Source organism: Talpa occidentalis, unplaced genomic scaffold (assembly GCF_014898055.3).
Source record: "Talpa occidentalis isolate TD23 unplaced genomic scaffold, MPIMG_talOcc4v2.1, whole genome shotgun sequence".
NCBI classification, from domain to species: domain Eukaryota; kingdom Metazoa; phylum Chordata; class Mammalia; order Eulipotyphla; family Talpidae; genus Talpa; species Talpa occidentalis.
In genome coordinates this window covers 94,149,367-94,164,804 of record NW_026555331.1, presented here as the reverse complement: position 1 = coordinate 94,164,804, position 15,438 = coordinate 94,149,367, and the positions used below count along the sequence as shown (strand labels likewise).

At 35.8% G+C, this 15,438-nt stretch overlaps 1 protein-coding gene across 2 annotated transcripts in view; it reads left to right on the top strand.

Annotated features, from left to right (window-relative positions):
• Positions 1 to 15,438, top strand: part of DGKB (diacylglycerol kinase beta) — an 835,840-nt gene that overhangs the window by 346,071 nt on the left and 474,331 nt on the right. For both annotated transcript variants that reach the window (XM_054692402.1, XM_054692401.1), the window contains exon 4: positions 4,757 to 4,910. In XM_054692402.1, the coding sequence (XP_054548377.1) occupies positions 4,757 to 4,910 (154 nt within the window). The remainder of the gene's footprint in view (positions 1 to 4,756; positions 4,911 to 15,438) is intronic.

Below are 15,438 nucleotides of genomic sequence, written 5' to 3'. Positions count from 1 at the left end.
AATATATAAACCTTTTCTTTCTTTAATTTTTCCATGGTACTTATTACCATCATATATTGTACCTTTAGACTATTTACTTCATTCTTTTATTATTCCCTTCATTAGAAGAGAAATCCCATGATGGAAGGAATTTTGCATATTCCAGTAAAATCTTTACCCCAACACCTAGAAAAGAAATCCAGTGCAAAGTGGGTGTACAATGAACACTTGCTGAATGTAAGAAAATCTCATGCTGAAACTGCCAAAATGATGATAGAATGACGATATTTATTTTCATTCACTTTGAATCTGCTTGGATGAATAGTGTTATTTCTTTAGCATTAACAGGCATTTAAAAACAAAGACTCCAGATGGTCAGATATAATAATGTAAGGCATAGAGAAATGTGTTCTGAATTTGTGCCAATTTGGCAAAAATATCTGAGCAACTCCCTCAGTCTGTATTCTTTGCAGATTCTCCCTGTTATCTCCCTAAATAGTCTACGACTGTTCCTTAAGGGGAAAAATAATTGAAAGGGTAATTTAAAAATTTTTAAACATTGTTTTGTGGGTATATCTGACTTTATAGCCAATCTGATTTTTGGACACTCATTCAATTAAGTCCCATCTACTTTCCCCCACCTTGTTTCCATTCCATGAATACACGTATATAAATGGCCTCATCCTTTTTAAAGGACACAATACTCAAAATAGCTCATGGGTGAATGGGTGGTGGGATTTTAATGGGGCCTACAACCAAGATGAAAATGCATATGATGTACAAAAATGAAAAATGATGTAAAATATATAAAATAATTAGATCAATAAATAAATTTAATTAAAAAATAAAAATTAAAAAATTAAAAAAAACACAAAAATCAATTTTAATATTCTCCACATGAGCAATAGAAAATCTGACACTTAAATTTGGAAGTGTTCTGTAAAATATATATAGATTAATGACATTGCCCATTAATGAGAAATGTTTGCTAATTTGCACAATGTAGAATTGTAGAAGATATTAGAAAATCTTTAATAAGAAAAAAAAGGAGCTAGGCTAACTAGGAAAGACATTATAGGTTAAGTCCTTCACCAATTAGAAACACTGAACTGCTATTTTGGGCTTTAAAGAAGTTTGTGTTTTACAGCATTTTAAGCTACATGTAATGACACAGGATATAAGAGAAAAGTAGTTTGTTCCCAAAATACCACAAAGAAGTTAGAGGACATTTACTTCATCATTTATTACTTTAGTAATAAACAGGATGACATCATCTTGTTAAAATCCTTTAAGAACGAAGGAAAATTTTTCCCATATTATGCTGTAGAGCTTTTTATTTTTGTAAAGTAAGATAATTTGTTTTTAAATGCCTACTCTCTGAAAACAGTAATTTGCCAGTGTTGCCTGATATAGAACAATTGTGGCAAAATATCAAGATACAAAAGCTACAGGTTTGATTTAGGAAGATGTAGTGTATTTTCCAGTTTTCTGGACGAATAAGAAAAAGGCAAATTAGGATTAAAAAAAATCTAATCTCAAACCAATATTTTCTTTTATTTATTTTAAATGTCATCTGCCCAAGAGTATGTTAAGTTTCTTACATGCATTTATTATTACTTAGCAGCTACCCTAAAGGCTGATCTTATTCTGGACAGCTTGAGCTGACAAGGATAAAACTAGATTTTTTTTTTTTTGCTTGCTGAGTAAAATATTTGAGGAATTTCAGAATGTTTTCCTGAGTATTGAAAAAGAAAGATGGTAGAAGAACATATTCCTGGTTAAGTGGGATGCTATATATTTATGCTCATTTTTTCCTTTTGATTTGTTCTTTTTCTGGTTTCCATCATTAAACCACAGATACCAGTTTCAAGGAGGTTCTCTGGGTTTTATAAGGCTCTATAAAGAGCACTAACTTGACATTGGGCAGACTTTCTCTTTAAAGAAGCAGATAAATTTCTTGTCCTTAATCACTCAAGTGGCAAGTATAGGTAAATAAGAACTAAAATAATTTTATTCTAAAGTCCTTGTTTTTGTTCTATTTAGTTGGTTGGTTATTGTTTTTCTGTGTTATTATGTTAAATACTTTTCTCTAAATGTTTTTTTTAATATAATCATATGCCAAATGGAGATCCAGAGTTTAAGTTTCAATTCTTTGTTCTTTTTTGTTACCAACTTTCTAAAAGCAAAAAACCCAAACCCCCGCAAATGGACCACCTAATGCCTTATTAAATACATATACATTTACTTGTGCATAAACATTTAAGGTAATATGCTTTTGAGGCTCATTCTTCATATACTATTTGGAATTGTTCCTAATAAATCAAAAGGTAGATATTGTATTCTCATTTATAGGTGGACAATTTGAGGGACAGAATTTATTAAATTGCTCATCATCACACAGATAGAAAGTATTGATTGGATCTGAGAGTAGATCCAGGGAGTCTGACTTTAAAACAATACTCCTATCAATCAATTATGCTGCCAAACACATTGCTGACTACAAAAGACTTAGGGCACAGAAAGAAGAGTGACTGTGAATATACTTGCCCCAAGTACAAGGATTATGAAGAAGATGTATGTTACACAAATTTTGCAATAAATTTAACTCCTGGTTCTCACAGGGCATCATATTAAACATTATCTTATTCTCTTATCCAACTGAGTGTGGATTACTTTTGTATTTTGGAAAAAGCACTTGGAAGTGTCACACTAACCTATGGCACAGAAGCAAAAATCCAAGCTACCAACTTTTGAGAAAATAAACCAGTTTAATGTGAAATCACCTGGTAGAAGAATGGAGACAAGACTCCCAAACCAGGCTCCCCAAGGATGGGTCTTTGGGCAGTATTTGTGGAATTCAAGAACAAATGTCATTTGTTCAGTGAAAGCTGATGGAGTCTGATTGGTTGGTTTCTGCTACATCAGGGTGTAATGCAAATTTGGATCCACCTTTCTTAGAAAATAAACAAATCAAGACTAATCTAAGCTAAAAATGTCAGATTAAATGTTAGCCAATATCTGGAATCATTAAAAAAGTCTGAAGTTTTTGGTTTCATTTTTTATTTGTTTGAGGTCATATTAGGCACAAAGGCATACACAGTACATGCACTTAATTATCACAGGATCCCAGAACACATCATTTACATTTTCTGATGTTATCCCTTTAAGTTATATTCCATTTTAGGTTTATTCAAAATAATACAAGAGGGCCTCCCCGGTGGTGCAGCGGTTGAGCACTGGGTTGTGAAGCTGCTTGCAGCCTCTGCAGCACCGGTTCGATCCCCGGCCACTGGGCGAGGGTCCCACATGGCGCGCAGACGCCTCCTGCTGCCCGCTGCTCCCCTCAGCAATGTATTTTGTCAGTCTGTCTGTTCTGCTCCCTGATCCGGCTCTGGTGAATTCTCTCACCCTCCCGCACTCTGACTGTACCCAGTGCTTGTATAAATAAATAAATAAATCTTTAAAAAAAAAAAAAAAAAACAAGAACAAAATTGTCATTCTCTACCACCTTACCCCAGTATTATTACATAGGAGAGATAGCCTTTTTCTATGCCAAATATCAGTTAAAGAATTGATTTTATTCTTTCTTCCAGAAATTTAAACAAAGTTAAGATTAAATCTCAGTTAATAAAATCACATTTTGCCCTATTATTAGTTTTATCTTAGTTGAGTTAAATTGAGTAAGAAAAATTTACCCTTCCTGGACTTTCTGTGAGACCCATCATACTTGCATTCTCTAAAACTAGCTGGAATGGCTCTATTCCTGTTTCTTCTCTGTAGGTCTCCCGGCTCCTCAAAAGGCTTACTGGGTAGGATCCTAAGTAGTCTTCTCTTCCATGTAGTCTCTATATATTTCATAGGAAACATTTAGGCATTGTTCTCTGTAGGAGTTTTCACACTAGTGGTGCTGGCCAAACCAAATACAGTACCATTCATGGGTCTTTGCCCCAAACCATCTGTACCCCTGTCCTTAACTTCCAAGCCTGTAGTCAGATACTGGTGTCCTATCCTGCCTGCTGGGAGACACAAGCTGTCTGGGTGGTTCTGGTAAAGCCTTTCATTAAATTGAGGCTAGAAGAGGCTTTCATCTCCATCTCCCCAAGTTGACATGGACATTCAATGCAGCAGTAACTCTTCAAATAAATGTCTACTCTTTTATAGTCTTGCAGTGGGTAAGATTGTGAAAAAATCTTGAAATAGCTTTCTTTGAAGTCTTTATAGGAAGCTTTGCAGTTTCACTTTGGAATTTTATATTAATTGTTCTTAGTGTTTAATGGAAACTTGAATGCTAATAACTTCTTACCAAAACAGTCAAAAGCAATATTCGGCATTCAGCACTAGAGAAAAAGGAGAAAGATGAGAAATTCCCTTCATGTAGAGCACCTGACCTCATGACTCTGTATTGGCAAGTTTACCTCAGTCACCTGATTGAATTACCATCTCTTCATGGGGTTGGGAATATTATTCCCAGTTTTCAAGAGAGAAATCTAAGTTTCAAAGAGAAAAAAATTTTGAAGTCATACAGATACTGTGGAAATAGACATGTCTGATTGGAAAACTGCTTTTCCTGCAGCACTGACACAGGTAAGACATACCTATCTAGTCAACAACATTACCCTACAGGTGGCCAATCTATTTCTTCTTAAACAGTTACCTTCCTTTTGTAGACCTGAACATAAAAATGTGTGAGGCCATTTCTACTCTGGATGATTTTGAACTTGGCACAAACGAAACATTGCCTGGGTTTTAAAATACAGGTTTCAAATTTCTTTTTCAGACGATAGATTTTGAAGGTTTCAAGCTATTTATGAAGACATTCCTGGAAGCTGAACTTCCTGATGATTTCACAGCACATCTTTTCATGTCATTCAGCAACAGGTTTCCTCGTTCTAGTCCAATGGTAAAGACTAAGCCTGCTCTCCTTTCAGGAGGTAAGTTTAATTATGTACTTTAGAAACTTATGTATGGTAAAAACTTCAAAGGGAAAATCAGTATCAAGTTTTTCATAAGAGATGATTGGCTTCAAAATTGCCTGTATTGCAAGATTTGTACCTTCACACTGAGATTATGAAAAGTAATTTAATTGTTTCCAACATAATATTAGCTAAACATTAGACAAAAAAAAACCATAATCCATCACTTGTCATTCAGTATCTTTGAAATCTCAATTTAGGTAGTAATTTTAAGAGCTATTTCTATCAGCTATGGAAAGTGCGCCTTTAAATGACTAGATAAATGTAGAGAACTTTATATATGTAAATGTGGTCACAGGGTTATGCAGTTATGCCTAGAAAACATAATATCAATTGTGCAAACTATTATTATTCTTTCACATTTTAGATCTAAGTCCGGAACAGTCTTAATTATCTCTTAGATAATTAAATTTCTGTCACCATAGAGATGATAGGTTGTCTCATTATGGGTAGTTATTTAAAGATGTCAATACAATAATACCTGTTGTTGATTGTACCCATCTTCATCCAGTCAGGAAAACAGAAATCTTAATATATTCCCCTCGAAAATGTATACTAGGACATTGGATAACCATTGCAGGGGCTTGAGAAAGCATGGAGGAACATGAGGCAATTCAGAGGTAGAACCACAGAAAGCATGTGCTGTTCCAGGTCAGGTATTCACAGCGCAGAAGCTTGGAAGACAGGTCCAAGCTTTGGGGCTGGGATGCAGAGTTGTGTCTAACAGATCTTTTGTGGAGGGAATACTTTCTGGCTGCTTTGGCAGCTCAGGAGCTCAAGGAAAGGCCTCAGTCCTGGAAATCAGACTTGTGCAGGACACTGTGAGACCCTCCAAAAGAAATAAACTGGGGACCAGGACCTATTGTTACTGGGATCACTTGCTGGAGGTCCAAAGGCTAGAGGGCTATAACATGAAGAGCATGTAGATTATTAAGAACCAGCTCCTTTTCCTTTTTTCCTTCTCATATCTCAATAGTGCCCTCCTATGACCCCAGGAGAAATCCGACTGGAAATAGTGAAATGTAATCTACAGCAGCTTTACTGGAGCTCTTTGATCTTAGGACCCTTTTAAGAGCCCTTAAAATTATTAAAGACTGCAAAGAACTTTTGTTTATGTGGGTAATATTTATCACTATTTACCATATTAATGAACAGTCTAACATTAACAATATTCAACCTGTACATGTTAACTAAGATGACGTTTGTATGAGAAATAACTTTTCAAAAACAAATTGGTGATAAGAGCGGAAGTTTTACATTCTTGCAAATCTCTGTAGTATCTGATCTCAAGAGGACATCTGGAAGATCATATTTGCTTCTGTTTCTGTTGCCATGTCATATGTCATGTTGCCTCTTGAAGACTCCACAATACACTCATGAGACAATGAGAGTGAAAAAAACAAGCAATATCCTTGAATCATCGCTGGTGTTATTTTGCCCTTACAACTCCTCTGAGAGGCTATCAGTGGTGGCCAGAAAGTAATAGCTAGAGGGGACCATTGCCACAGTTAAAAAATGGTAGAAGTTTCGAGCGTGGGCTCAGGGATGAGGAGGAGCTCACAAACTGACTGTTCAGTAATAAAAAAATTGAAACATGTAATTAAGAAATAGGTAGTTGAGTTATAGACAAAACCTGATCAATCTGGTGAAGTGTCTATACGATTAATCTTTATATTGTACTGCTTCTTCTGTAGTGAAGTAATAAGTTTTTTCATAGAGTAATTACATGTTGATCCAAGCTCTTTAAAAAATAAATGCCTACTTTACGCATGATACATTTTCATGTACTGAAACATATGTATATATATATATATATATTATATGTTATACATATGGTGTATTTATCCTTATATTTCTCATCTCACAAAATATTTTTAGTCCCCTTGATATCACAAATTGAAAGTCCTCACCGTCTTGAAGTTTTTCTCTCAACGCATTACAGTCAGTCCTCAAGCTCTCAGAGCTGAATATGTTCTGGACTGAACATTGTAAAGTGGAACAATTCCTTAGGAATTAAAACTTGCCTGTTCCCCATTTTGTGTTTCACATAAGAGTGCACACAACTTCGAATGAAATAAAATAACAAAATTATTTTAACTTTGTTGTTTATTTTTAATTTTAATAGTTTATTTTTTAAATATTTAATTATTATTAATTTTAATATTAACATTTAATTTCACATGAAACAATAAACCTTGGGTTTTGAAAAAGAAAGGGGGGGAACATTTTTTGATAAATTGTCTAGCAATTGTATCAGACATTAGAAGGAGAGTGATTCTACTTAGGTGGTTTTCCAAGAACTTAAATTTCAAACCCTCTTTTCTACTAAAAGCACAGAAAAGCACTAGATACTAGATTTACAAGAAGAAGAAATCAAATTAGGTTTTAAAATTGAAAAAAATTATGAGTAATAGCTTGTACTTGCATTTGGGTCTGCCCAGACCCACTTGAAAGAAGTTACAAGATGAACTGTATAACCCTCATGAGGCAGTTATAAATGAATTTCTTTTCACAGCTTGGTCTCCATAGCTTAAAATGTAAGTGAGTGATATCCTTTATCCTTTCTAGGATTGTTTTCAGTCCTATATTCTTTTCAGACTTATATTCTGATAGTTTTATTTTCCTAGAAAATATATAACAATAAAATTTCCAAGAGTCAACATAGTTTTAGTTTAAACTGAAAAATAAATGTAATTTTACTCCTAAAATCTTGTTTTGCAGCAATCTAAGTTATCTATACAAGCTGATATTTGTGGTTGAAAAAAATTTTTTTAAAGATTTATTTATTTATTTATACAAGCACTGGGTACAGTCAGAAGTGCGGGAGGGTGAGCGAATTCACCAGAGCCAGAGCAGGGAACAGAACAGGCAGGCTGAAGTACACTGCTGAGGGGAGCAGCAGGCACGGCAGGAGAGGTCTGCGTGCCATGTGGGACCCTCGCCGTCGGCTGGGGATCTGACCAGTGCTGCAGAGACTGCGGGCAGCTTCAAAGCCCAGTGCTCAACTGCTACGCCACCGGGGAGGCCCTTGTGGTTGAAATTTGTGGTTGAAAAATTACAAATTATTTTTGAATAGAAAAATGTTATAATTTGCTTTTTTATTCCTCATAGAACTCACTATATTTCAGTACCAGAATACCAGCAGGGACACCATAACTATTCTTGACTCTCTATATGAAATGAACTATAAGTTTCTCAATAAAAAACAAAACTGAAATGTTCTTTTTGCTAATGAACAATAATTAAGTATAGGAGATATGGTAAAAGTAAATCTATTAGTTTTATATACACATTTAAATATAATTAAAAAGAGGTATAAAGGTTGTGTGAGTTTATCTAACTTGTGTATTGTTGAATTTGTAATATGTATTGATGCACCTGGCATTTCATATGGTGGATAATTTTTTAAGGAAACTTTTTTTTTTTTTGCAATGTCAGGACCTCATCACCTATTGAAATATAAGATGATTAGTCCTTCTGTTCCTATGTTGGATTTTTAATTATTGAAGATACCCCTAATGTACTAATCTTTCCCGTATTGTCATACCTTCTAATTACCAGTGCCAGGACCAACTTCTGATTTGTCCTTTATGTTTAGTATCTGTCATCTGAAGTTTTCAATCTGTCATATACATTTTCAATCATTTGGAACTTTTGTTTTTCTGTGACTGCCTTACAGATTCTTAACCACGAGTCAATATTGTGATCTTATATTTCAAGCCTTTCAACTTAAGCACTGAGAATAACTAGAGATAAATTTTATATTTAGATTGCTGCCACTACCCATTCCTACCATTCAGTATTAACATGGTCTTAAAAACTCATCAGTTTTTTAAAAAAAACTTTTGTAGAAAGTTTCTACTAGTAAAAACTTGGTGTCCTGATTCGATCAGATTACATTTCTCAAACCTTCTTTAGTTTACTCAGATCTTTTCTCTCATTTACAACAGATGATATTTCTTTACATCACACAAAATATAAGGCATTGTCTGACTTGCCTCAGTTGTTCCTAATACAACTCAGAATTGTTCCTTTAACCCACGCAGCATATATGTTAACTGAGCTCTTCCTGTGAATGTCCCAGGTTTCAAGCTACATGTGGCTGAAAGTCAAATTAATTATATTCTTCCCAACCTGCTTGCATTCCTCTCTTTTCTTTAGGTGAGTGAATCCTTAGTATCTAATTCATTTCCAAGTGCTAAAATCTTAGACTCTTTCTACACTCCCCTGCCTTATTCCTCTTATTTACTTCATCACAAAATGCTATTATTCATTATAATTTCATCTTCTCAAACATTCTGTTAGTATCAGATTGATTGATCATTGTGTCATAGACTAGCAATGAGTTGCTTCCCAGTCCTCCCTGACTTCCCATCTCAGAAAATGTTCTTTCTAACACAAACATCTGATTAAAATGCTCCTAGGCGTTCAAATTTCAAGCCTTCACTATCACTCTGTGTGATGTTTTTTAAACTTGCTCTGTGCCACGCAGCTTACCGAGCCTGCCTGCAATTCTCATTCTCTCTGTTTCCTTATGCCATGCACCCCAGGCTCTTTATATCCAACTGTTTGCCTTGACTTAGACCCACTGGCTTTGTCAGGATATTGTGCTTTCTTACACGACATTTTCTCTATGTTATTTCACAGTAAAACTCAACTCATCAATCCTCAACTAATGCTTCCCTCTAATCCAATAGCACATGCTGTGTTCCATGACAGGAACACAATGATAGTGAGGTAGTGTGTGAAGAACGTGCAGTTAGGAAGCCTCCTGGAAATCTTGTACAAGTCACACCATCTGCCTCTTGATGAATAACTGGGTATTTCTGGTCATCCTCATTTCTTCCCATACCAACTCCCCACAGACACTCCAGGAATGAGTGTTCTTTCACTAAATCATCTTTACTTTTGTATAGGATAGTATAAACAGTAGTAATTAATAACCATTATTTGTTTCTCAGGGAATAGTAATTAAAAAGAGTTTGGAATATGATTTATTAACTTGTTTGGACACTAACAATGTTCTTATTGTGTTTCACAATGTCTAAAATGTTGATTCCACAATAGTAAATATTCAGTTTTTTTTTTTTTTTAGCCAAAAGTCAGTGGAAGAGTTTTTGTTATTACTTCTTATCAGTTGTCATAGAGGGAAGTACAAGATCTCCCTAGCAGTCTTCAGATCAGATCATATAGTAAATTTACCTGTTGTTCCATTTAATTGTTCATTTAATTAGTTCATTCAATCGTTGGTTCATCCAATCATGTTGTTTATTTAAACACATTATGTGCCAGAAATTCCACAGGAAATTTCTGAGGGTTTTTTAAATCCAAGCTTAAGAAAAGACGATTAGGTGGTCAGTTATACTTAAATAAAATGAATGCTGATATTTTAACCACTATTAAAACTCCCCAGGCAAAGTGGAAGGTGGCTGGAGTGGGAGTTATGGGTGGGAGAGGATAGAAAGATACTTTCTAAAAGAGAAAGCAACATATATATATTTCATTCAATTTTAAAAAAAAAGTCCCACCCAAAGACTGTACAAATTATGAAACACTCAGCATGTCATGATTCAATGATATTTATTGATCTTTTGCAATGTGCCACATACTACACAAGTTTCTGGGGATACATCATTAAGCAACATAGAACTTCCCTCCACATGGTCATTTACTTCATAGTAGAGAGAGACAGACAAACTAACGTGAATGTGTGTAGCGTGTCAGGTGGTAACGAGTGCTATTGACAAAACTGAGTCAGAACAGGGAATAGAAAATATAGGTCAAGGCTGACATGAGGAGACCTGGGCTTCTCATGAATAAAACTGGGATGTTTCATAAGGAGATCTTTTTTGTTGGTCCCAAGGAAGATGGTAGTCAAGACTCAGATAACGAGCTAGGTCTGGAGGTGGAAGGATCAGGGTCCTGAGGCCTTAAAGGTATTGGAGGAAGGAGATTTATTGGAAACACCACAAAGAGAGTCTGGGTGCTGGCTTTGACTCAGCTGGTCTGGGGCAGAGGAAATTAAGTGGAGGAGACTTGCTGGAGAAGAAGCAAAAAAGGTAGCCACACTCTTTACATAGTCTAAAGTTTTGTCTATCATGCCAAGTTTTGAATTTTATTTAGTAGAAACTGGAGAGCCATTCCCAGATCTTAAGCCAGAAAATAATCACACTGACAGTGGTGTATAAGTTACCATGAAGGTGGATGAGGTTGAAGATATAAAAGGATCCAGGAGACATTTGAGAAAGAGAGTAGTAATAACTATCTCAGAAAAAGTTAAGGTGCTTAATCTTTGGTCCCCAAACCTCTCATCACCCATCTGATGTAGCATTGTTTAACTGATCTGTGCTGTTAAGCCATAATACCTATAGTGGAATTTAGCTCTATTCATGTTTTCTGTGTAGTCATACCACAATCAATTTTTTTTTTAGGCAGAAAATGAGAAACAATTCCCTTTTGTCCACAAGGAAGTTAATCAAATTTAGGACAGAAAATTATACAATGAAAATGAGGTATTTGAACCTTTGGGAAAATGTTCTTTTGCCAAATGACCTTCCTGAATGTTCTTGCCAAAAGACACACTTCATTAATTGTGCTGAGGAGAAACTATTATGCTTATCAGGACTGTCCTGAGGATATTAAAAATGTGTGCATGTATTTTTTTACTGCAAAGTAGTTTTATAGGTCTTTTTTGTCTAATAATCTACTTCAGTTTCCACAGTGAATAAGGGCAGACAAGATCCTGGAAGACAAACTGCACCACATTCAAGGTTTATTTCATTGTGAGAAGGAGAGAGTTTTGGCATGTAGTAGGCATTTTCAATATAACCATATTTATGAATGTCTGTATACTTTTCCTATTGCTAATAGTGTTTAGAGACTGTGCAGCTTACATACCTACATGCAAATACTCAAGAAATAAGGTAGAATTTCTACCCATTGGCAATTTGCATTTATTAATATCAACAATTATATAGATATTTTGTTTCCATGAACCAAATTCATACTTCTAATTATATTAGTAATAGCACAAGCTCACTTGTAAGCGTGTATTTTAATGGATGACCCAACTCATATTCTGAATGGAAGATGAAATTTTAGAGCACTCAGCTATGGCTAGGATTTCTATTTCCTTCCAAAAGTTTATGAAATAATCAATGCAGTCTTTGAGTTTGAAAACCAGACTCTTAAAACAAAAGGTCATTTATTGAGACAGGAGTCGCATTTCTCTTCTTTATTTTTCTCACTCTAGATCAACAGAATTATATTTAAAGCAGAAAAATACCAATTCAGACTTCCTTTTGAATTTTGGCTACACTATTGTTTCTGTTTTCTCAAATATAAAATGGAGATAATAATTTTGCCTATTTTACCAGGTACTGGGAACTCAAAAGGCATAATGGATTATGTACATTTTAAGAGTTTGGTGAATGCCAGCTATTACCATTATTCATCAAACAGATTATTTTCCAATGTTTAGTCTATATATGTAGGGTAAAGGTCAAATGCAGTGTATATTTTTCCTAAGCTATCACACATTCAGAATATATACAGGAGTATTATGGAGTGCCCTTTGAATATAATAAATATAGAAATTTTGGTAGAATAGTCTCTTAATATTTGGTGGTTTTAATCCCATACTCAGCTATATTCAAGGAGCTAAGATTAAATTTGCCAACTTTTAATTCTCAGCCTGCATACAGATAACCTGCACTGCCCAATATGCTAACAAATAAACCCACATAGGTACTCAAAATTAATTTAGTGAACAATAAATAAAACAAAAAAAATAATGTCTCAGTCATATCAGCACATTTCCTGTGTTCAACAGTCTTCTGTGGTCAACATTACTTTATTGAACAGTATATCTATAGAACATTTTCATCAATACAGAATATCCTATTGGGGCTGATACGCATAGACCTTGTTTTTAAGTTTTTGAAAGGAGCCTAAAGTTTGAAATTGGATGATCTTTCTTTAACTCTTGACTCCCTGAATTGCTGCATCATCACTGGTAATACTTTCCTCTGACGTTTAAGCCTTTTATCTCTAAGATGGAATACTCAGGTCAAGAAAGTATTGTTGGCAAAGAGCCTGGAGTGTTATTATTATTGTTTCCCCATAGAGATGGCTCTATCCCTAAAACATATCCCCAAAAACCTGTCCTGCATGTCTCATAATTGCTTATTTGGGGGGTTGCTGAGGTCCAAACAGATGAGATGCAGAATATATTCTGGGGGGAGGGGGATGTTGCAGACCCCAAGCTACTGTCACGGGCTACATCCCACTGCTCTCCTCACTTTATGAGGAATCACAGTCTATTTTACATCCCAGTGTATTTCATCTTGCTTCCAGGCTATGTAAGCATAACAGAATAATTATAATACTATCCTCAGACAGGCATGGTTTGAAGATTCTGTCTAAAAATAATGAAATGTGTGATAATACTAAATAACTTTTTTCCCTGTCGATTATGTATTCTCCCATTATGACTATTTATATGAATTTTAGAAGTATGATTATACTATGTGACAAATTGCTGCATAAGCCTGATAAATTTCTGCAAATTGAACCAATATAAAAAATGGAAAAGCCACATTGCCAGAGTGTCATTGCCTTATAAGCTTAGAGATATAATTCTAAGTTTAGAAATGTTGTTAGTTTTGAATATTTCATTTTAATAAATGAAGGTATGTAATGAAGATAATGCTACCATTTTCATTATCTGTAATGCAAGTGTTTGAAAATAAAACAAACTGGAGCAGAGGAAGTAATTGAACATGTACCCGAAACTTATTTCCTAATAATTGAACCTTTGGACTGGAATGAAAATTATTTATTAGAACGAACCTTGTTGTGTTATGGTTTCAAGAAAAGGAGACTTGATTTGATTACAGTGAAAATTATCTGGAATAGAGGGAATATTCAACTTAGCTAGGTCTAACTAACTTTTATAGTTAAAATGTTGAATAGAAGAATGTCTACACACACACACACACACACACACACTCACACTCACACACACTGAAATCATTGTGGAAACAGAAAAAAAAAATGCTTATAAAATACAAGATGTCCTAGTAAAGCCAAAGTCCTTTAAATAACAAACTCATTTTCACTTATTTTGTATACTTAGCTGTATGTTGCAATATATATAACACATACAAGTTACAAAATATTGTATGTACACATGATATATGTGTAGTTATATATTTATATCTGACTATTTGGAAACAACAGACCTGTATGTATAAGTTTGCTTCACTTTTGCAAGGAAATATTTAAAGAAACAGAAGGTTGGGTAGGTCAGAGAACCTCCAAACTGGGTGTCAGTAAATGACATGATCGTGGTCTAAACTACTGACCACTTGCTGATCGGTTCAATTCTGAAGAGAGTCCACCAATACTTGGATGGGTTAAATTGGTCTTTTTTCTTTTTTTAAAGATTTATTTATTTATTTATGCAAGCACTGGGTACAGTCAGAAGTGCGGGAAGGTGAGAAGATTCACCAGAGCCAGAATGGGGAGCAGAACAGGCAGACTGACGAAATACACTGCTGAGGGGAGCAGTGGGTGTGGTTGGAGAGGTCTGTCACACCATGTGGGACCCTTGCTGGTGGCCGGGGATCGAACTGGCGCTGCAGAGGGTGTGGACAGCTTCGCAGCCCAGCACTCAACCGCAGTGCCACCAGGCGAGGCCCTAAAATGGTGTTTATTAATGAGAAGCAAGATCGTAATCCTCTTCATCAGAAGACATTGCTGCTCCCGAGGAAGGTAGCCTCCAGACACCATCTCACTGGAAGTTATCTTCAAGAAACCAGCATCTAGGGATTTGCCATTTCAGTTTTCTGCTGTGTGTTCTACATGGTCATTGGCACAGATGCTCAAAAGAAAAGGAATTTTTCCTCAGGACAACACACTGTCATAGAGGAAGAGAAGTAGTGTGTGTGAGAAAGATCTGCGACCAGATTTAGGTAAAGGTGAAAAATTCTGAAGGGTAGAAGAGGATGAAAAAACAGTCTCGGGCCTCCCAGGTGGCACAAGGGGTTAAGTACCACACTATGAAACAATCTGGCGGCACAATTTCAATCCCCAGCCGCCCAGAGAGCCACCACATGGTGAGGCAAACCTCTCCCTTCTTGCCTGTTGCTCCCCTCAGCAGTGTATTTCAGTAGATCCACCTGTTCTGCAACCCACTTTGTCTCTGGTGAATCCTCTCACCCCCTGAATCTCCGGCATGTACCCCAGTTTTTGCATGCATAAATAAATCTATCTTAAAGAAAGAAAAAGAGGGTGTCCCCTGGTGGTGCAGCGGTTGAACCCTGGGTGCGAAGCTGCCCGCAGCCTCTGCAGCACCAGTTGGATCCTGGCCACAGGCGAGGGTCCCACATGGCGCGCAGACCTCTCCTGCTGCAGCTGCTCCCTTCAGCAGTGTATTTCCACCGTCTGCCTGTTCTGCTCCCGGCTCTGGCTCTGGTGAATTCTC